The sequence below is a fragment of the Oryctolagus cuniculus genome, chromosome 18 (assembly GCF_964237555.1).
Source record: "Oryctolagus cuniculus chromosome 18, mOryCun1.1, whole genome shotgun sequence".
NCBI lineage: Eukaryota > Metazoa > Chordata > Mammalia > Lagomorpha > Leporidae > Oryctolagus > Oryctolagus cuniculus.
The window spans coordinates 10,126,318-10,148,338 of record NC_091449.1 but is presented as its reverse complement, the minus strand read 5'-3'; the positions used below and the strand labels follow the sequence as shown (position 1 = coordinate 10,148,338).

Here is a 22,021-nt window from a genome sequence, read left to right as displayed (position 1 = left end):
GCACCTGGGAAAGCAGCAGAGGATGGCCCAGGTGCTCGGGCCCCTGCATCCACGTGGGAGACCCGGATGGAGTTCCTGGCTCCTGGCTCCCGCGTGGATGTTACTGGCATTTGGGGAGTGAACCAGCCATCCAAACTCGCTCTGCTTTTCAGATAAATAAAATGTCCAAATAAATTCGTACTTCAAGGAAAAAAGATCCAGCCGTCTATCCTAGCAAGTCACCATTGCCCTTTGGGAGGCAGGGCTGCTGTGTCACGCTGGGCCCCTTTACCCTGACTCCTCACGTCTGCTCTGCAGGGACCAGCGGTCCCCCGGCCCTGTCATTTATTCAGCTTCTGCTCTGTGCCAGGCCGTGTTTTAGGTCTGTCCCACCCCGTCCTTGGCTGGGAAGAGATGGAGGCGGGAGGTAATCTAGTGTCCCCGGAAGTCCCCGGCTGGCCAGTGCCTGGTGTGAGCTCCCGCCACCCTGTGCGGCCGCACAGCCCCTCGGCAGGACCCCTGAGGCAGAGGCTGTGTCCCCTGTGGTGTCGGCCGAGTCCCCAGCCCCAGGCTGATGTGATGCAGGCACCTTAGCCCTTGGGAGACCCAACAGACACGGGGTTTCCAGAGGCAGACGTGATGTGGTGTGTGTGTGTGGGGGGGGGGGGGATGCCCGTGATGACTCCAGGTTTCTGGGCTTGAGGATTTGGAGCGGGAGCTCGGCCCAGTGCAGTTCTCTTAAGGCCCGGCCATTGCGTTGCTCCAGGAATCCTCGCAGGGTGAGTGTAAAGTGGGCCTGGCTCTGCCTTGTCCGAGTGTCTCCTGCAGGCTTGCACGCCACGCGGCACCTGTAACCCACCCCCTACGTTCTAAGTGGAGACAGTGGAGCGGCTCCTGGGTGGGAAGCGGAGCGTCTGGCTGCACCCATGGAGGCGTCCGTGACCAGAGCAGAGCACCAGGACTCACGCGGACATGGCGGGGGCTGGAAGCAGGTGCTCGCGTCGCTTCCTCGGCCAGCGCCCAGGGCAGACGCTGGGAACGGACCGCGGCTCTTGGGAAGAGCTCAGCAAAGCAGAGGTTTTGGGACAGGGAACGTGAATCCCGCCTGCATGGCTTCCAGGTGCGCTGGCCGGGCACCCTCTCCCAGCAGCCCCTCGCTCTGGTCACTGCCCCAGGCCGCTGCCTGGCATCCGCCCACCTGCTCTGGGCCAGGGGGAAGCACCCGCAGCAGACCTGCACTGCACAGGGTGGGCGTGGCCAACTCCCGTGTCCCTTTCTGTGACAGAGGGGGCTGCCGCTGCCAGCACATTCAACCTTCCTTCCATGTGGACACCAGGTAGGATGGGTGGTCCACAGGCCGCCTCCCCCTCCTCCACCAGCTCTGACGGCTGGTATCAGCCAGCCCCCACCTCTCCTCGGCCAGGGGAGGTCGGATCAGGACCCGCGCCCTCCCCAGGCCCACAGAACCTGAAATCTCCAGGCCAGGTCGCCTTGGGCAGGTGCGCCCTCCTCTTCCCAGAGGCCCGGGGGCCCTAGGGGAGTGGAGGTGAGCGGGAAGACTCATGCAAAAGTGGTATTTTTTATTCTCTTTCTTGAGCCAACTGCAGCTTCTGGCCAACAAAACCTCAGAGCGTTAGGGCAGGAGCAGGTGCAGGGCCTCGGGTCTAACCTGAGAGGTTGGGGCTGCTGGGGCCTGGGCAGGGAGGGGCAACTCTCAGGGCCACTTGTGCCTGCAGCTCTGCTGGGGGACACCGGCACAGTCAGACTCCGGCCTCGCGACCCAGGGTCGGGGCAGGGCGCCCAGGCCGACCCCGGTCCCCGGTGGCACCCAGAGCAGAGAGGTCGGAATCGGAGGTTGTGTACAGCCGGTTCTGGGGTGCAGATGGGCACCTCGGGGGCTTAAATACATGGGCAGGGGGCGAGGGACACGGCGAGAATGGGGTGACTGTCCAGTGGGCAGGCCTGGCCCGCGGCGCCCCGGGGCAGCAAGCCTAGCGCAGGTCCTCCTCGTCGCCCTGGATGGACTTCTTGATGCGGAGCAGCATGGTGGTCAGCCACTGGTCCAGCCGCGAGATGGAGTCGTACTCCTTCACCTGCCGGGGCATGTGCTCAGCCCCAGCCGCCACGGCCCCTCCCGGCCCGCCCCCTGCCCCAGGTCTCTGGGCTGGGGGTTCTCTCTCAGGGGGAGAGAGGAGGGGGACAGGCCAGCTGGCGGCACTCCAGGCAGGGCAGGGCCCTCGCCCGTGCTGTCCTGGGCCATTTCCGGTTTTACGGCATTTTCTTTACTAAAGTGCTAGCTGTGTGGGTGCCCTGTCCTGCCCCGGGGAGGGGTGGCTGCAGGTGAGAGCGCTCGGGGGGCAGGGGGCGTGGGGTGGGTTTGGTCCCCATCCTCAGTTAGGGGCCTAAATTCCTCCAGGGAATTCGGCCGGGAGAGGCAGGCCTGGCTGACATCTTCCAGAGGACCAAATTAGGCCCTGAGATGGAGACACAGAGTTCCAGAACAGCCCAGCCCAGCACAGGGAGGGGCGGGCTGCGGGGACAGGAAGTCAGCCCCTCCCACCTGCCCCATCCGCTGTTCCCGGGTCTCTCCAGGGTGAGCCGGGGTTAGAGAAGGTGACGTTCCGAGGGCCACTCACCGACTCCGTGTAGCTGTCCACGTTCTGCTCCTCGTGGGCGTCCAACAACTTCTGCAGGCGCAGGGCACAGGGGTCAGGCCTTGCTTGCCCGTCTGGGGCCCTCACGCCACGGGGGAAGGGCAGGCTGTGCTCCCACCCCACCCTACCCTGTCTCGGGGAGTGTGTGTGTGACGGAGAGAGGGAGGGAGGGAGAGGAGGAACCCAGGCTTCCGGCCCTGACTGTAAGGAGAACCCAGACAGAGGGAGGCGAACCCTCGGAAGACTGTCGGACAGCCGGAGCCCGCGCCCCCCGAGGCGGGGGCAGGGCAGCGAGGGCCTGGCACTCACTTTCATCAGCTTGCACTCCCGGGAATCAGAGAAGGCTGGGAACAGCTCCTCATACTTCTGGACAGCGAGCTGGGCGGGTGAGGGTTGGGGACAGGGAGAGGGCAGTTAACAGAGGGGCCTGGCAGCCCTGAGTCAGCGCCCTGCCCCTCCCCTGCGCGGGGCCCCCTGGCTCTGTGCCCAGCGGTGCCTCCGGGAGCCGAGCCTGGAGCCAGCCTGGCTGTGGAGCGGGCTGCAGGGGAGGTGGGCGGTGGGGGCAGGTGTCCAGTGCCCAGCCTGGCCTGGCGGGGGAGGGGAGCAAACAAGGCAAGCCTGGCCCCTCACACCCTTGACCCCTGCGTGAACCCTGGGAGGGCCAGAGGGCAGTGACCGTTCAGCGCACAGGGCGGGGGGATGTGAACCTGGCCCAACAAAGCCATGGGGAGGGCCCGGGGGGCCGGTCAGGGAGGGCTTCCTGTGCACAACAGGCTGGCCCGCGGGGGGCGGCAAGGAGCCAGAGCGCCCCCACCAAGGCGGGCGGCCAGCCGCGAGCGAGCTGGGGGCCTGGGCTCACCTTGGCGTTGAGCATGTCGATGCAGAAGTGGCACAGGGCCGCCTTGAAGAAGTAGTCCTTGGCGCTGTACTTGAGGAGGGGGCTGTCCATGGCGGTGGTCCCCACCTGTAGCCAGAGCCAGCACTGTGACCTCAGGCCCCTGGGGACAAGCCCTGCTAATCTGGGACCCGTGGGCAGGGAGACAAGGGCCTGGGTGAGCACCTGGAACCGAAGTGACCAGGACCAGGACCTGATGGTGGCCGGGGTGGGGGCTGAAGCCAGGTGACCCTGGGCCTCGGGGCGCCTGAGACCATGGGGAGAAGGCTGGCGCGTTGGCGGGCAGGGGGCGGCAGCCACGGGAACAGGAGGCAGCGCCCGCCCCTCTCTCCCCCCGGGGCCAGCTGCTTGCCTCCCTCATGGCCGTGGCCCAGCCCTCCTGGCACAGCCGTGGGAGCCGCGTGACACTCCCTGCCTCCCACCACGGAGGAGGGCCCCAGGGCCGCCCAGGCCTCCCATCCTCCCCAGGAAGCCACGTGCGAATGGGCGGGAAGGGGACACTGCACCGCAAGGGCTGGGCTGTGGGTGCACACGTTAGCCTGGCCGTGCACCAGGGAGGCCAAGGGGGTGACAGAGCGGGGAGTGGGTGAAAGGAGAGGGGGGCCCTGGGCAGGGGTCCCCACCTGTTCATAGATGTCGATGGCTTTCTGATACTGCTCCAGCTGCGCGGCGTAGCCGGCCACCTTCAGCAGACACTTGTTGGCTGAGCTGCGGGAGGGGCGGGGTGAGGGGCGGCAGGTGGGCCGCCGAGGGGCGGGGCAGGCGGGGGGCCGGGTACCTGTTAGACTCCTCGCCTTTGTAGTAGTCCGCGGACTGCTCGTAGTGGGCAATGGCCTGGGGAGACACGAGAGGGAGGGGGGCAGGGAGGCCCCTTTCCTGGGGCTCAGATATCAGAGAAGCCCAACCCCCGGCAGGGGGGTGAGAGGCTCCGCTCTCATCTTCTCAATGGGGGGGGGGGGGTGAGAGGACCCGGCCCCGCCCCCCACCTTCTCAATGTCCGCGGGGTGGGGGTTGGAGGCCCTGGTCCTGGCCCCCGGCCCCGCTCACCATCTCAATGTGGGGGGGGGTGAGAGGCCCCAGCCCCGCCCCCCACCTTCTCAATGTCCGCGGGGTGGGGGTTAGAGGCCCTGGTCCCGACCCCCGGCCCCCGCTCACCTTCTCAATGTCCACCAGCTCTGTCTCATAGATCTCGGCGATGGAGATGTGGTGCTTGGCTGCGATGGTGAACCGGCCCTGGGGTGACACAGAAGAGGTCACTGTGGCCATCGACATTCGGCCGTGGCTCTTCAGGGTCCTCCTGTCCAGGCCTTGGGACGCCCTGGGTTCCCGGGGGCTGAGCACTCTCCGACCGGCCTCAGCCTGGTGCGCAGTAATCACAGGGATTCCCACAGCCCCAGCCCACCCTCTGCACAGTGGGCGAGGGGAGGCCAAGAGGCAGGAGCGGGCAGCGCCCAGGCCGTGCAGGTCATCCATCACTGGCTCCTGGGCTGCATCGCAGGCGCGGGGGTGGGGAGGTGGGGGCTGAGCTCCCTTGAGGCTCTGCTGACCCTTGGGCCAGCCTCACTGCTGCGAGGGGCCGGCTAGGCGAGGCAGGCCAGGGGAGAGTGGGACTGTCGTGCTCCTGTCCCAGCCAGCCTGAACCAGTTGAGGGGACCACTCTCAGCTCAGGGAGCCCGCAGGTTCCCACATCCCCTTCCGCACCTGCTTGGCACAGAAGGCAGGGCCCTGGGGGAGGGAGGGGCAGCCGGGACCCTCACCATGTCCGTGTAGATCTCGATGGCTCTCATCAGACAGTTGATGGCCTCTGTGGAGAGAACAGGGAGGTGGGAGACATGAGAGTGAAGTCCTCGTAGCAGCCTGCGGAGGGGAGGCCGGGCCTGCCCGTGGATCCCGGGCACCCAGAGGGGTGGCTGGACTGACTCGCTGGGCAGTCTTGCAGCAGGGCCCCTCTCCCACGGTGCCATGTCCGGAGGACGGCCAGCTGCCCGTGGGTGCTTTGAAGCAGGCCTGCCTTGGTTCTCAGGGGCGTGGCAGGGCCAAGGGCAGCCGGGCCTGGTGCAGTGCGCTTAGCGGCTGCGGGCTGTGCACACTGACGCCTTGTGTATGCCCTTGCCAGCTTCCTGCCCCACATCCTGGTGAGGGGGCGGGCAGGCGGACACAGCTCTCGGTCCCCCGATCTGGCCTGGGTACCTGCAGGTGTCACCAGAAACCCAAGCACACCAGCACAGCACCAGAGGAGGAACTGGCTACCTCTGCTGTGCCATCTCTTGCAAGACTTCAAATTTGGGAAAGGTTTTTTTTTTTTTGTTTTTTTTTTGACAGGTTATTTGGAGGAGAGAAGCTGAGTGGGAGGCGTCTTCCAGCAGACGCGAGCTCTCGGGTGGGCATTTTTAAGAACATCACTTTAACGCATCTCAGGAAACGGCTGCTGGCAGGCAGGGGGGCAGCAGGGCCCGGGCAGACCACGGCAGCGGGGTGCTACCAGGAAGCGCAAGGCCTATTGCCTGCTCGGGGGGCTCTGGGCCTTTGGCTTGTGGTTCTCGGGGAGTCCAGGCTCTGAGCAGAAGGTGGAGGGGGTCTCCACAGGCTCTGTCCAATTCTGAAAGGTTTCTGGAGACCCCCAGAGGATACAGAGAACTCAGGGTGGGAGTCGGCGGGCGGAAGCGAGAAGCAGCTGGTGCCAGCGCACGTGCGTATTTCATAACAGAACAGAGCCGGAAGCTGACACAGAGCCGGCCGCCAGGCCAGGCGAGGTGCAGAGGAGTGAGCAGGCGCACCCCGCACCCTGCCACAGCCCAACCTGGGGGCCCGGCTTCTCACGGGCTCCCTCTCCTGGCGGGAACGCTCAGGACTCGCAGCCCCACACCCCAAGGGTCCTGGTGGCAAAGGCCGTTCCCCAGTGCCGCGCCAGGCCTGCCGGCACGGGCTCCCCAGCACCACCAGCGAGGCTGACTCCCAGGGAGCAACATGGACCGTGGGGCAGAGTCCGCCTTGTGCCTCTCCTCGCTCGGGGAACTGCTTTCCTGGAGAGAGCCTGACGCCCTGGCCCGCTCCTGGCCAAGCTTCTCACGCTCGCCAGCTCGAGGCTTATCTCGGGTCCTCTGGCCCTCAGACACAGGGAGCTGCAGGGGCTTCGGGAGTGTGCCCGCCCACGGCGGGGGCCGAGGCCCAGCTCGCTGCGCCCCCCCTGGCAGCAATCTACTCAGCTGGGCTTCTGCCTCTCAGGGAAGCCCTTCCAGACTGCGCCGGCGCCCCAGCCCAGCCCTGCCCCTACACAGGGCGGAGTCCAGCGGGTTCAAGACGCCAGGTGGCTGGAACTCAGCAGGCACCCAGTAAATGCAGCAGGGAGCGAGGCGAGGGAGCTGCGACACTCTCCTGCCTCAGGCATGGGTGCATGCACGAGCGTGCACACACGCACACACACACACACACACGAGGCCTCCCTCGCCCAGTCCAACAAAAGCAGCCGCAGAGGCTGTGAGACTGTGAGCACCCTTGACAGCTGCGGCATCAGCTCCCCCTCGGCGCTGTGGGGCCAGCAGGCCACCCCTGCCAAGGGACAATGCGGTGACGGGAGCCAAATCCTTTCCTTCCGGCCAGGAGGCGGTGGCGGGTGTCAGGCCATACCAGCTGTCTCTGGAGGCAGGGCCCGGCTGGTGGGGTTCCCAGGGGTCCTCCAGGCACCCGGCCGAGAAGCAGAGTGCGCCGGGAGCCCACAGCTGCCCACCTCACGGTGCAGTCCTTGCCCCAGGCCGCGGTGGGGGTGGGTCCCCCCAGGAATGTGAGCTCGGCCCCGCCCCCGCCGGCACGGCCCTGACTCAGAGCTTCTGCGGCAGTGCTGGGCGCCACCGTGACGCCCCTCCCTGCTCAGCACCAGGTGCCCAGGGCTGCACTGTCCCAGCTCGGGGCCCCGCCCAGGGCAGGCTCCCACACAAGGTCTCCCCGAATCAAGTCCGTGCCTTCCCGCATCGGCTCCTCGAGGCAGCCCTGGGATCAAAGGCCGGGAGCAGCCACCGCCCAGAACAAGCCCTGCCAGCCACTCTGGCCTCGCCAGGCCGCCCAGTTCCCCAGGGGCAGAGGAACGGCCTGGGAGGAGGGGTCCGGCTGGGAGAGTTGAGGCTCCTGAGGTGACTCAGGCACAGAACAAACGCAGGGTCACTGGGGTCACCACTGCGGCCCCACACAACCACTCGGCCGAGCCCCAGCACATGCCGCTCAGGCCAACACGCGAGGCAGAGGAGAGCCGCCTGGTCCACGCCGAGGGCCAGGCCCTGGCTGGGAGTAAGGCTCCCAGACGCTGTGTGCGCAGCGCGAGGCCTCCCTGCAGGTGACTCCAAGGCGACACTTCCTGCTTGCTTGTTCTAGATGTCCGCCTTTTCCGCCCTCCCGGGGGCTAGCCGCGGGAGACGGGCATCTGAACTCCAGCAGGCTCGGGATGCGCTCGGCAGGGCCAACTCTGCTCCGAGTCAGCCCCCCGGCCGCCCAAGTCCTCGGCCGCAGGCCGTTCCCGGTGCAGAGGAGCCGGCGACAGCTTCCGCTCCTTTTTCAGCGCTGCCTCCTACCTGGCTGCTCTTGGCGCCGCCCCTCCCCTCTGTGAGTTAATTCCGACAAGAGAACAGATTTCCCTCCCTCCCTGGCAGGCGGTGGGTCTGCATCGCAACGCCCACTCCCAAATGCTCCCGGCTCCGGCTGCGTGCCGTGTCTCAGCGGGAGGCAGGGCCTGGAGCGGACACCCATGCCAACCGCAAGGAAGGCAGCCAAGTCTGAAGCTGACACCCGTGCCGCCAGCGCCTCCCCGCCACCTATCACATGGCAGCCGTGCGGAAACCCGAGGGTACGGGGTATGTGTGTGTGTGTGTGTATGCTCCCAGAGGCCGAGGGCACTGTGTGTGTGCGCACGTGTGTGTGCACGCTCCCGGAGGCCGAGGGCACTGTGTGTGCGTGTGCTCCCGGAGGCCGAGGGCGCCGTGTGTGTGTGTGTGTGCGCGTGTGCTCCCGGAGGCCGAGGGCGCTCTGTGTGTGTGCGCGTGTGCTCCCGGAGGCCGAGGGCGCTCTGTGTGTGTGTGTGTGTGTGCTCCCGGAGGCCGAGGGTGCTGTGTGTGTGTGTGTGTGTGTGCCCGTGCGCGTGCCCTCCCGGAGGCCCTCACCTTGGGGGTCGGCTTTCTTGAACGCGTTGCCGGCGTCCACGAAGCAGGTGGCTGCGTCGTGCTTGCTCTGGAGCTGCAGATGCAGCTGGGCGGCCTGGCAAAAGGCGCTCCCGGCAGCTGTAACCGGACACATGGATCTCAGGGGCTGCACAGACACTGCCCCCCGGGGGGTGGGCTCTCCAGAGGGGCTGTGACCTCAGGAGGCCCACCTGGGGTCTCTGACGGAAGTGGGAAGCTGCCTGAGGAGGCGCCCGAGCCCAGCACCTCCAGGGCCGCGGCTCCAGACCCAGGGCGAAGGCGGGCAGTGCTCAGAGCTGGGAAGGGCAGCAAAGCGAGTGAGGGGCCGGCACTGCGGCACAGTGGGCTGGGCCGCCACCTGGGACGCTGCCATCCCATATCTGAGCGTTGTCTGGGTCCCACCTAGCTTCCTGCTAAGGCACCCCAGGAAGGCAGCAGTCGATGGCTCAGGCGCCTGGACCATCGCGCCTACGCGGGAGGCCTGGATGGGGTTTCTGGCTCCTGGCTTCAGCCTGGCCCAGACAGGCTGCTGCGGGCATCTGGGGAGTGAACCAGCGGGCGGGAGTCTGTCCGTCACTCTGCTTTTCAAGACGCACCCCCGCATCTCGTGGTCTTGGCTGTCCTCACCAGGGGACCCCGGGTCACCCAGGAGACAAGGGGGAGGCGGAGCCCCGGGGTGTTTGGAGAAGAGAGGGCAGCCAAGATGACCTGCACACCTGCCAGAGCCCTGCTCGAGGGTCTCTCCCACCCCCGGGGCCTCTGCTTGTGTTTCCTGGAGCAGTCACGCAGGCCCCTGTGGCCGAGGCACCACAGGGCTGGCACCGTGAGGCACACAGGCCCACGCTGAGAAACGGAAACAGGGAGTGGGCGCAGACAAGTGCCCTGCCGAGGGGAGGAGGCCCAGCTGCGCCCAGGCTGCCCGGCGCTCGCCCACAAGCAGAGCCCGCCCTCGGGCCACGGCTCTGTGCACACACCTGCCGCAGGGCTTCCTGGAGGTGGCGGGGCCTCCTCTCCCCGTGGGGTCGGCAGCCGCCTCCCTTCCCCTCCCCCCAGGCTGCAACCGGGGCTGAGGCTCCCCGAGCGGAGGAGGCCCAGGGCCTGTCCCCTGACCCCAGCGGCTGCAAGGCAGAGCCCTCCAGGGCTCGTGCCGTGACCACGTCATTGCTGCGAGAGCTCACGTCTGGGAAATGGCCTGACTTCGGTCTGAGCAGCTGGGGGTGCGGTGACACGCGGCACACACACACCTGTGTCTGCAGACGACCGGTCTGCGGCCTGACACTGGGCCGGGCCTCCCCGAGGGATTTGTGCAAGCTCAGGAAGAACTCAGGGTGCTCAGGAGACCAGGGACACTCAGGACGTGATGGGGAGTGCCCTGCCCCGTCCCCTCTCCACGCCCCATCCCCGGCCTATCTCCTCGTAGCTGGAACGCTCCTCCCTGGGTTCCAGAAGCATCTCCCGCCCAGTTCCTGGATCTGACCTCGCTGGCAGCGGAAGGTGTGGTTTCTGGGACCTCTCCGCAGATCCTGCGCCTGGCTGTATTCCCGTGGCCCCGGGACAGGGACCCCGCAGTCACAGCCCAGTGTCCGAGACCTGGCTATCGCCTACCTGAGGGGCGCTCTGGGCACAGGCCGGGCCAAGCCTCAGCTTCCGAGTCCACAGGACAAGGGTGTTAGTGGTGCTGACTGGGCTACATACGCACTCTTGGGACTTGGTAGGCCCCAGCAAGGGGCAGCTGTGGTCACACTGGCACCACCCACATCCCGAGTCCGGTGGGTACAGTAAGGGGCAGTTTCCAGGAAACCCGAGAACCTGAATTTACGGAGAAATCTCTTGATTGAGACTCAGTAATCCACCAGTCCCTGTCCTTTCTGTCCTTCGCCAAGGCCCTGGGACCCAGGCAGGCCAAGGGGCAGAGCAAGAGACGGCAGATGGCCCGCAGGTGGTCTGGAGAGGGGTGCGTAGACGGCACGTACCGCTCCAGTTCTTGGCCATCTTGAACATGTTGGCTGCTCGGGCGTACATCTCACAGGCCTCCTCTATCTTAGATGAGCCCCTGGGGGAAAGCAAAGGGACAAAGGTCAGGCATCGTCCCTGCCTGGTGCCAAAGAGGATGCAAGCCTTGTGCCCGGGACAGCGGGGATGAGCCCCTGCCACTCCCACGGCCCCAGCGGCAGCTCCCCAGCTCCCTGAGCCTGGGGCTCCAGCCTCCCCCCCAACCCTGCAGAGAGCCGGGGGGCACTCCCTGCAGGCCCCTCTGCCTCCCCAGCGCCTGCACACACCCGCCCGCCCGCTGTGGTTCGACGAAGCCCTCGCAGCCCCAGGGGTGCCAAGGCCAATCCCACCCTACAGAGGGAGAGCCTTTAAAGACGTGTGCATGAAACGTGCTCATTTGTTTTCAAAGAGGGTAAGAATAGAAGTACGTGTGTTTACATAAACACGAAACATCCCTGGAAACTCCCCTAAGCCAGCGAGAGCATCTTCCTCCCAGGGGGAGCCGCAGCGGGGCTGCGTGGGAGACCAGCTCACCGCACACCCTCCTGAGCGCCGCCTGCGTCTCTTTTTACCATCTACACATTTGATCTATTCAAGAAAAAAAATTATTTTTAATACCAAGAGTTATATTTGGCTCTGTGGTCCAGCAATACATTACATTTCTATCAATTATCCCAAGAAACCAATCAAGGGAACAAAGACGTTCAGCACAGCACTACTTAAAGTGACAAAAGAATCCTCAAACCCAGCTGTGCAACAGTACCGACCTGGGAAGTACACGGGGGTGCACCGGGACAAGATCACTAGCTCAAGGTGGGCAGGCAGACGCTGCTCTCCTGTTGACGTACCCCCCGGATGCCAGCAACAGTGGCACTGGACCGGGGAGGGGGAGGAGGGAGCCAGGAGCCTGGAACTCACTCCAGGTCTCCCACATGGGAGGCAGGGACTCGAGCCCTCACCTGCTGCCTCCCGGGCCATGCTAGCGGGAAGCTGGACAGGAAATGGGGCTGGGACTGGCACCCAGGCACCCCCATCTGGGACGCGGGCACCTTAAACACTGTGCTGCCAAACGCCTGTCCCAAGGGTACATTTCTTAAAAAACAGCACACAGGGCAGCCCGTCTGCGCAGCTTCATCCTGGCTGCCCAGCTGCCTGCCCAGCAGCGCCACAAGCCACTCCTGACTCAGGCCTCAGGCCTCAGGCCCCTGCCCTGCCTGCGTCCTCCCCACCCCCATAATCAAACCGGGCTCAGCCCCTGAGGTCTGCGGTCCCCCGCCCTCAGCACCAGCAGAACCGAATCCACATTAACAGATGTCAGACGCCGTCTTCTGTCTGTGGGTCTGCAGGGAGGGGAGAGGGGCCGTGTCCCGGTCAGAAGCTGCCCTCGCCCGCGCCCTCTGGCTGAGTCCCAGAGACAGGGACTCGCCGGCAGCAGCAGCTGAGGAGGGCCTGGGTCCCAGCACCGCCCCGGCCACGCTCCCCGGGACCCGCGGGGGGCCCAGGATTTCTGACAATGGTTCCAGGAGATTCTGACGATGGAGGGGGGGGCGAGCCAGGAGGAGGCAACTGAGCAGGACTGGCCACGGGATGCAGCGCCCGCCAGCCAGGAGCCCCAGGGCTGGGATCCTGCCCTCCGGAGCCCAAGGCACAGCAGGCAGAGGTCTGTATTGTTATTTCTTAAGTTTCTATTTATGTATTTTATGTGAGAGGCAGAGAAAGACACAGAGATCTTCCATCTGCTACTTCATGCCCCAAACGGCCACAAAACAGCCGGAGCATGGCCAGGCCAAAGTCAGGTGCCTGGAACTCCATCCAGGTCTCCCCGTGAGTGGCAGGGACCCAAGCCTTGGGCCACTCCTGCTGCCTCGCAGGGAACACGTTAACAGGAAGCTGGAGCCAGCAGCAGAGCCAGGACTCAAACCCAGGCCCTCTGACACGGGTGTGCGCACCTCACGTGGCGGCTGCACCGCTCTGGCCAAGCTCCTGGCCTCGGCCCCGTGGGGCTCCCGGGGCTGTGCTGACATGACTGAGCGACACGCTGCTCCCACACTCACCCGCCACGTCCCCAGCACCCTGGGCTGACTCCCTCAGGCCCCGCCCCGGCCGTGGGGAAGTGAGGAACTCCCACCAGCTTCCGGCAGAGGACTCAGAAGGTTCCTCCAGGCCTGGTAGGAAAAATGCCTCACGGGCCGTGCTGTGGCACAGTGGGTTAAGCCACCGTCCACAGCGCCGGCACCCTGATGGGCCCCAGTTCAAGCTGTGGCTGCTCCACTTCTGATCCAGCTTCCTGCTAATGCGCCTGGGAAAGCAGCGGAAGAGGCTCCAAGTGCCTGGGTTTCTGTCAGCCATGTGGGAGACCCAGAGGGAGTTCCTGGTTTCTGGCTTGGGCCTGGCCCAGCCCCAGCTACTGCAGCTGTTTAGGGGTGAGCCAGTGGATGGAAGATCTCTCTCTCTCTTCCTCTCTGTAATTCTGACATACAAATAAATAAAAGAAATTAAAAAAAAAAAAAAGCCTCAGAGGATTTCCTCTGGAATGTTCTCTGAACAGGACAGGTCCACAGACCTGGATCACAGCTCCGGCCTCTTAGGCCCTGCCCTTCCCTGTGTGCATGACCAGGTCCTCTGGCTCACCAGGCAGCAGAGGCCCAGAAACGGCCCCGCCTCCCTCCACCCAGCCCAAGCCAGGAGCTCAACCAGGAGCTGTCAGCGAGGTCACCGTGTGTCACATCCACGGAGCAGACACAGCACAAAGCCTGGGACTGGCCAGCCCCGCCCCAGGTCCACGACTCTAACTGTGGGGTACCCTGCTCAGCACCCCTCCCCCACCGGCCTCCTGCTTCCCCTGAACACTGGGCCTGGTCATCCCGCAGGGCAGGGCAGGGCGGGGCTCTGGCCCCCTCCTCCTCCTCTCGAGTGGGAGGGGTCCCCTGGGAGGGAGAGACCCAGGAAGCCGCTCGTGGAGACGAATTGGAGACGAATCTGAGCGGCACTGTGTCAGTGACCACAGCAGGAAGACCGGCCCTCGGCAAACAGGGACCAGCTCTCCAGGGGCTGGGGTTGGAGGGCCTCTGAGGACGTGAGGGTGCTGCTACATCCTCAGTGATGACCAGGGAGCCACCCATGGAAGGGGGGGCAGTCAGGCAGCAGTCGCAGCAGGTGCAAAGGCCCTGAACAGAAACCAGTGTGGCAAGTTCAAGGTAGAGGAACGGGCCAGGATAAGGGAGTAGGCCCCGTACTAGTGTAAGAGGGGGGTTCCAGCAGGGAAGCCGTGACCAGAAGGCAGAGACCCCAGCACCACAGGGCTTCCTCTCCCAAGCCAGGCGGGCTCCCAGCAACCCCTCCGAGGGTGTCCCCAGGCCTCCTCCCTCTGCCTGCTGTGTGAGAGGTGGGGGAGCTGGTGAGCCCCTCGCCTGGGGGGGGCAGGGGGAGCATATGTGACAGTGGCCCTCCTCCCAGCCTCCTGGGAACAGAGGGAACTGGTTTGGACCGCCGGGCGCAGGGCTGTCTATAATTACCCTCTCCCCCTCCCAAGGCGGGGGAAGCAGTCTTGGGCCTCCCAGGCGCAGCCACCACCCCCGTGACGCCATATGGAGGGGTGAGCGCATGCCAGCCCGGCAGGACCAGGGCCAGGGCTCCGCGGGGCAGAGGCCCAGCCCTGCTCGCCCCTGCTCCATCCCCTGGGGCTCCCGGATTCCAGAAACATGGCACTGTCTCCCTGCTGCGCCTGCCACCGCTCCCCACTGGCCTGCAGCTCCTGCAACCTCAAAAGGCAGGCAGGGGCGGCTCCGGCAGGCCTGAGATCCCGGTCCCCCACCTCAGACGCTGGTCCCACTGCCCTGACTCTGTGCCTGCACCCTTGCACCTGCTCCCAAGCAGTGAGAGGCCTGGAGCCCACAGGGAAGTGGCAGGGCTGGGAAAGGAGCCCCGGGCCCTTGCCTGTCCCTCTCTCATTGACCCAGAGGCGGGCAGGTGGGATCTTGTCCCTTCAGTAGCCCCCCCGCTGAGAAGCAGGCTCTGGCCTGCCCCGGGGGTGTGACAGCGGGCAGAGCCACGGACTCCTGCAGGCGCCTCCACCTCTACCACCCGGGGGCGCTGCAGCAGGGCAGGACAAATCGCTGTCAGTCACCAGCCAGGCCTGGCTTCAAATGCCAGCTGCTCACCCGCCAGCCTCAGTATCCTCACCTGCCGCTAGGGAGAAGCCCCCACACCTTGCAGGGCTGCACAGGGCGGGGGGGAGGGGAGAGAGGACAGGGCGCACCCTCCCGGCCCGGCCCCCTGCAGGTGCTCAGCAGAGCCGCATCACTCCCACAGGCCCCACCGACAGCAGATTCCAGAACTGCGGCCCATTTCAAAGGCTCAGCACCTCCTCCAGCTCCAGCCTGGCTAAGCGCCGCCCTCCCCTCCCGCCGTGATGCTGACGGTGCTGATCTGGGGACCCAGCTCCCCTCTGGACTCAAGCTCAGAGGCAAGCCCCTTGCATGCCAGCCAGACCACCCTTCAGCACGGCCCGTGAGCCAGTGAGAGAGTTCAAAGGCCCCTCGCGGCCCCATCCCAACCGGGGGAGCACGAACACCTCTGGGCGACCAGGCAGCAAAGCCTGGAGAAGCCCTGCCTGCCCAGGAAAGGCCGCACCTGAGCCTGGACAGGAGGCACCCAGCTCTCGGAGAAGGCGGGCCTGGGCGCCGCTGGGCACCGCGACTCACCCGGGCCTCCGCCGGCTCTGCAGGCAGAAGGGTCTGCAAGCAGAGCTGGGACCCCAGGCGAGACCGCAGCAGGGCAGCTCCTCGATGCTGGCAGGGACTCTGCCCCCGGGGGCTCCTGGCCCAGCTCTCCAGCGATGATGCCCACAGAATACCTGCCTCCTCCAGCGCCCCCGGCTCCACGTCGGGCGCTGTGCCTCTCGCTCTCCACAACAACCCGGAGAGCAGGGAGCACCTGATTCCCACTCACAGAAGACACGCCCCGGGCAGCTGGGCCAAGAGGAGACACGTTCTTGTCCGGGAGTTTCTGGGGAGGTGGCGGGACTCAGTGGGGACGAGGTGAAGCCCCCGGGGGGACAGGGCCCCGTCACCCGGACCTGCGCAGTCCCCACGAAGGAAGCCCCGGCCTGCAGGACCAGCTCGCCGAGCCCCACCGGGAACGCGCCATCCTCTTGTTGCTTCCGGAACACAGGTCTGGGCTACTGTATTTCACTGCCCCTGCCTGGGGAAAGTTCCGGAACAGCTCTGACCTGCTGCTGGCTGCTGCCCTGCCTCAAAGCCCCCTGGGGTATGGCAGCCCAGAAAGCCCGACCAGTGAAGGCTGCAGACGCCCAGTGGCCAGCAACCCCCTCCCCCCCAGGGCTGGGCTCCCCTCCCAGGCCTCACGGGCTTGGGAAGCGGCCATGGCTGAGGGTCCCAAAGCAGGGAGAAGCCTGCCGGCCCCTGGCTTCGCTCCCTCTCAGAGCTGGGAGACTGGGATGAACACCCTTGCTTGCTTTGTTTTATTTTTTTTGACAGGCAGAGTGGACAGTGAGAGAGAGAGACAGAGAGAAAGGTCTTCCTTTGCCGTTGGTTCACCCTGCAATGGCCGCTGCGGCCGGTGCACCGCGCTGATCCGATGGCAGGAGCCAGGTGCTTCTCCTGGTCTCCCATGGGGTGCAGAGCCCAAGCACTTGGGTCATCCTCCACTGCCCTCCCGGGCCACAGCAGAGAGCTGGCCTGGAAGAGGGGCAACCGGGACAGAATCCGGCGCCCCAACCGGGACTAGAACCCGGGGTGCTGGCGCCACAAAGCGAAGGATTAGCCTAGTGAGCCGCGGCACCGGTTGTTTTCTATTTTTTAAAGATTTATCTACTTGAAAGGCAGAGTGACAGAGAGGAGGAGGGTGGAGTGGACAAAGAGAGACAGAGACATAGAGATCTGGGGTTGTGCCAGTCCGGAGCCAGGAACCAGGCCCTCCACCGGGTCTCCAGCACCTGGGCATCTGCTGCCTTCCCGGGCACACTGGCAGAGAGCTGGATCAGAGAGGAGCTGCCGGAACTCAAACCAGCGCCCCGATGCGGGGTGCCAGCGTCGGGGCAGCGCAGGCCCCAAAGCTGCTTCCTTTCTCCCGTGGAAGACTGGGGGGGAGGGGCTAGAGGGCGGCAGCTCCCCGAGACCTGGTGTGCCGCGCCCTCCCCACTGCAGAGCTCTGGGGGCTCGGCCCTGGCCCTGGCCCTGGAGCAGCCGCTGCGGCACGGCAGGGCAGAGTGAGCGCCAGGCCGGGCAGCGCATGCTGCTCCAGCACCTACGGCGATGTCTCTAGGCCTCCGCTATCCACGGGGCTTTGGCGAGGACGGAAGCGCCAGGCCCGGCGTCAGGAAGCACGGGCGGCAGCGTCCCCAGTCGCTGCTCAGACCCAGCACTCTCCTCTCGGGCTCGGCTCAAGTCCAGGCCCTCGCTCGCTCGTGGCCTCACCTTGGCCCAGCCCCAACCCCCTGCACTAAACCTTCACAGGCCGCGCCTCACAGCTCCGCAGCACACGGCTCCCCCGATGGCCCATCACGCCCGAGGGAGACCACCCCTGGCCGTCCCTGTCACCAGGTGAGGCCTTTGCTCACAGCACTCATGCCAGGCGCCGTCCGCCCGAGTCCTGCAGGCTTTGAAGGACATCACCCAGCCCACCTTACAACCAACAACCCAGCCTCACTAGTCCACGCCAAGTGTCGCGCTCCCCATCCCAACCCAGCAGCCTGTCCCAGGCTGGCTTAGCTGCCCGCCCCCCCCCCGGTGCAGCCCAGCGGGGCCCTAACCCTGGGCCAAGGGCACCAGACACCACCAGCCACCCTCAGAACAGCGCACTTGAATTACACACACGCATGCGCACACACACGGTCTCCACTCAGTCTACAACAAAACCCATGAGGACCCGGACGTTTTCCTTTGCTGTTATCCCACCTCCAGCAGCAAGGGCAGGCTCAGTCTCCTGGAAAGACCCTCCCCCCCCCGCCTCCCAGACCCCCTTCCCCGGCTTGCAGCAAACCCCAGTCCCATTCCCCGTCCTAAGCTCGGCCTCAGCGGCTTCCCGCTGACCTCCACTACCCCTCCCCGGCCCCCGTGCCCTGACCTCTGCTACCCCTCCCTGGCCCTGACCCCCCAAGGTTCCAGCTGACCTCTGCTACCCCTCCCCGGCCCTGATCCCCCAAGGTTCCAGCTGACCTCCGCTACCCCTCCCCGGCCCTGACCCCCAAGCTTCCAACTGACCTCCGCTACCCCTCCCCGGCTCTGACCCCCCAAGCTTCCAGCTGACCTCCGCTACCCCTCCCCGGCCCTGACCCCCCAAGCTTCCAGCTGACCTCCGCTACCCCTCCTGGGCCCTGACCCCCCAAGGTTCCAGCTGACCTCCGCTACCCCTCCCCGGCCCCGTGCCCTGACCCCCCAAGCTTCCCGCTGACCTCCGCCACCCCTCCCCAGCCCCGTGCCCTGACCCCCCAAGCTTCCCGCTGACCTCCGCTACCCCTCCCCGGCTCTGACCCCCCAAGCTTCCAGCTGACCTCCGCTACCCCTCCCCGGCCCCGTGCCCTGACCCCCCAAGCTTCCCACTGACCTCCGCTACCCCTCCCCGTGCCCTGACCCCCCAAGCTTCCCGCTGACCTCTGCCACCCCTCCCCGGCCCCGTGCCCTGACCCCCCCAAGTTTCCCGCTGACCTCCGCCACCCCTCCCCGGCCCCGTGCCCTGACCCCCCAAGCTTCCCGCTGACCTCCGCTACCCCTCCCCGGCCCGTGCCCTGACCCCGCTAAGCCCCGCGGTCCGCAGGCCTTCCCTGCCCCTTTCGGCTCCTGAGCCGCTCCCCGGCTCCCGCCTGGCTCTCTACCAGCCCCCATCACCGCACACCTCTTTCCTTGCAGGGCACTCCCAACACTGCCAGCCACCACTTCGGAGCGCTCGCCATCCGCCAGCCCAACGCCGCCCGGCTATCGACGGGGAGGAGACAGCTCTCACTGGCTACCCCTTCGTCGGGGAGATTAAAACTCACCCAGGTCGCGGGCTGAGCGGCAGCCGCACCCCAAAGCCCCTCAGTGCGGCCGGCCCTGAGCTGCCGCCAACTTCCGTGGGCGCCTGCCGCATGGCAGCCGCTAGTCCTGTCCCCAAGCCCTCAGGCCCTGTGCGAGCCCTGTCCTTACCGAAGGGCTACGCAGCAGCCCCCTGCCTGGGCTCGGGAAGGTCAGCCCCTTGGGCAGGTGGCCCCAGCCCCAGGCCCCGGCGCGACCCCTCAAACAGATCCCCCGAGGGCTTGAGAAGGCTTTGGAACCTGGCCCCCGCGGCTGGTCCCCGCCAAGGCCACTGCCCGTATCCCCTTCGCCCAGGTCTCCGCTGGCCTCTGAGCCCGTCTTCAGCCTGGATCCCCTTCCCCGCCTCAAGAGGTGGTCGCCCGGGCCCGTGGGTCCCCAGCCCAAGCCCCTTCGGCCCTCTCCCTGGAAACCGGCCCCCGCACCGCGCCTCCCCCGCCACCCCAGGCCGTGACCCCTGCGGCCCCCAGCCCAGGTCCCGGCCGACCTTTCGGCCTGGTTCCTACCCGAACAGGCCTGAGAAGAAGGACTGCGAGTTCTTCACTTTGCGCTCCGCCTCGGCGAGCAGCGCCATCGCCTCCGCTTCCTTCCCCGAGTTATCCATGGCGGCCGCAGAGCGAACTCAGCGAACCGCCCGACCCGGGCCCTGGGAGGACTCAGGCCCGGCCGGGCCGCGGTACACAGGTCCCGGGAGCTTAGCTGGCTGCGTTGACGTCGCACCGGCGCGCGCCGCCCGAGGCCGGGCACCAGGTGACTGGCACTGGCCAATCAGGGACCTCGTAGCGCGGCGCGCTCCCCGCTGGCCACGCCCCGGCAGGCCGCCGCGCACCGCCCCGTGACTCTCGACGCATGCGTAGCCACCTGTTTTGCGCCTCTCTTCCGGATGCTCCGCACCCACCACCTCGTGACGCCGCACTAGCCAATCGTAGCCCTCACCGTCAGGGACCCACCCCCAAAGTGCTGCCGCAGTATTTGCCTTTCCACCAATCAGCAGCCGCTCTCTGCTCGGGTCCGCCCCACCTTGCGGAAGTTGGGCACGGGTCAGCTGGAGCGGCGGCTGTCACGTGACAACTTCCGGCGCACGCCTGGGTTTGACAGTTCTCTTGCTCGGTGTTTTAGTCCCGCCTCTAAGCCTTGTCTCGCGTGGTTCCTTTCACTCGAAAAGGCCTCAGTGGGAAAAAAGGGGAGCGTTCTGCTTTCTCTTGCGCCCTCTGCCGGCCGATGCTGAAACTGGCGCGGGAGGCCCGTGCAGTGCTTGACAGATGGGAGCGCCTGCAGCCGCGCGTGCGAGATTCAGGCGAGAGGGGGACGCAGGGACGGGGCAGAGAACGAGAGGCGTCGCCCCCGGAGCTTGTTTCCCAGGGGCCGGACTCGCCAGTCTGAGCCGCGGGGCCGCGCAGAGCGTGGGGCGCTGCTGGCGCCGCGGGGGGCCCCTCTCGCCGTGGGCCCTCCGTCCTGGCGGCTTCCCCGGCCAGCCGTCCGGCAGGGAGCTCGACCTGGCCGCTGGCCGCAAGTCAAGCTGTCTGCCTGCCGGCGGTTCCAGCATTGCCTGGTGTCTTGATCTTGATTTTTAGTACTGCTCCCCTTCCCTAGTAAGAGCCGAGGGGGCCACGGCTGCTCAGTGCAGGGTGGCGTCGGATTGACCTCAAGAAGTCAGGGCACAGACGCTGGCCGGCCACACGGTGCCCAGATCGGCTTGTTCACTGCATCAGAGGTACCAGCCTAATGGCAAGCGTGGGGAAGCTGTGGGGTCTGGAGTTTTGGGAACCTATTCTGAAAAGCTGCTTTACAGAGTCAGGTTGCAGGGCCCGCCCTGTCGCGATCCCCATTCTGAGCCTGCGAGGCACAGGAGTCCATTTCTTTCCAGAGCCCCGCCCAGCATGGGACCGGCGTGTGCACGCGCAGTGCTGTGCGGGGCTGGGGTTGACTGACCAGGGCACGGCAGGCCGACCTCTCGCCCAGCTCTCTTCCAGGAAGCGCTTTCCCGAGCCGCTGCTTGTGGCGGCCGCTGTGTGCGGACCACAGCCTCGGCGGACGTCTGTCTGGATCGCCACAGGCAATTTCGGTCCCGTGCCTGTCCAAGCAGCACCGGTACCAAGCTGTCATGTGTTTTAGGCTGTCGGATGTAAAGCAATAGGCAACCAGTGCACCTGGAGGCCCTTCAGGGAGGTGTCCAGAGCTCACCTAGGGTGGGGATAAACCCCGAGTGCCCCGGCACAACCGCGTCATCCCCTGTCCCACTGCCAGGGATCAGCCTGGAGGTGCCACAGACTACTGTCCCGGCCAGAGCCACCAGGGGAGCTGCCCACGTGCCGGTCTGGACTTCAGCGCGAGGGGGCCAGGTACTGACGCTGGCCGCCACGGGTCCCTGATTCACGCAGTCACTGGACCGCCTGACCCAGCTGACCCGGGCGTCAGCCACGGCCAGCGGTGCGCCCAGCATCAGGGCCCACAGTCACCATGTTCACCTGTTTGTTGCTGCTGCTTCCCCTCCCCAAATGGACGTCCACGAGCTTCCCGCCGCGTGAGCGGGCAGGGCCTCACACGGACCGCAGCAGCTGCTGAATGGGCGCTCAGACCCCGGGCCGCTCCTCCACGAGGCCTGGGGCAGGCACAGCCTCAGGGGGGTGGGCCGGCAGGGAAGTCAGAGACAGCTGCTCACGAACCCAATTTAATAAGATTTACAAGGGGACACGTACAAAAACACGTAACAACGTACAGGTCACGCAAGACGAGGCCCCGCCGCAGGGAGGCCCCGCCGTGGCCGATCTGGAGATGTTTTCCCACTGATTCTCTGCGTTTGGCCTTATCTAACGAAAGGAACCGGACCCCACAACCGAGGCTAAGATTTAAGAGCTACCCAGACCTAACTTTCCCTGCCCGGTCTTCCCGCTCTGAGGTGGAGGTGAGCGGGGAGAGACTATCACCCAAGGAGAACAGCGCTCCGCCCCGCCCACAGGGACTCCATTGGTGACATTGTGTGTCTGCCGCGTGTGGCCACGCGGCCCCCAAGTCTGCTCGCAGGGCTGGCCCAGGGGGGCAGGTGCGGGGTGCCGCAGACACGGGGGAGGCCCGAGGGAGGGAGGACAGAGCTGGAGGGCCCCATCCAGACCTGCTGCTGGCCAGCAGTCACCACTGCAGGGGGCCGATGGCGGCCCCCAGCTCCTCCTCCTCCTCCTCCTCCTCCTTCAGCTGGAAGGGCTTCACCGGCCACTTCACCCTGACCACGGGCTCCACGTGGTCCTGGAGGCGGTGCCGCTTCATGTGGGCGTTTCTGCTCTTGATCTTGTCAAACACCCTGCAGAG

General features: G+C 66.2%; 2 protein-coding genes across 6 annotated transcripts in view; both read right to left on the bottom strand.

Moving 5' to 3' along the window:
• Positions 1-1,544: 1,544 nt before the first annotated feature.
• Positions 1,545-19,517, bottom strand: NAPA (NSF attachment protein alpha). Its single transcript, XM_051837353.2, has 11 exons — positions 19,222-19,517; positions 10,667-10,746; positions 8,676-8,792; positions 5,286-5,332; positions 4,684-4,761; positions 4,307-4,362; positions 4,152-4,236; positions 3,493-3,597; positions 2,943-3,011; positions 2,616-2,666; positions 1,545-2,072 (listed from the first exon to the last, which is right to left on the bottom strand). The coding sequence occupies exons 1-11, from the start codon at positions 19,317-19,319 to the stop codon at positions 1,971-1,973; spliced, it is 888 nt and encodes a 295-aa protein (XP_051693313.1). The 5' UTR covers positions 19,320-19,517; the 3' UTR covers positions 1,545-1,970.
• Positions 19,518-21,373: 1,856 nt separating this feature from the next.
• ZNF541 (zinc finger protein 541) overlaps positions 21,374-22,021 on the bottom strand; it is a 39,320-nt gene continuing 38,672 nt past the window's right edge. For all 5 annotated transcript variants that reach the window (XM_070062031.1, XM_070062030.1, XM_070062032.1 and 2 more), the window contains one exon: positions 21,374-22,013. In XM_070062031.1, the coding sequence (XP_069918132.1) occupies positions 21,845-22,013 (169 nt within the window). In that variant the 3' untranslated portion in view covers positions 21,374-21,844. The remainder of the gene's footprint in view (positions 22,014-22,021) is intronic.

What these genes read in the sequence shown, in the direction of transcription:
- NAPA (XM_051837353.2), bottom strand. Translation starts at nt 19,319, where the DNA reads ATGGATAACTCGGGGAAGGAAGCGGAGGCGATGGCGCTGCTCGCCGAG. An exon ending in TTCTTCTCAGGCCTGTTCGG is followed by an intron (nt 10,747 to 19,221) that starts GTAGGAACCAGG and finishes GCTTTCCCCCAG; the next exon opens with GGGCTCATCTAAGATAGAGG. An exon ending in TCGACATGCTCAACGCCAAG is followed by an intron (nt 3,012 to 3,492) that starts GTGAGCCCAGGC and finishes TCACCCGCCCAG; the next exon opens with CTCGCTGTCCAGAAGTATGA.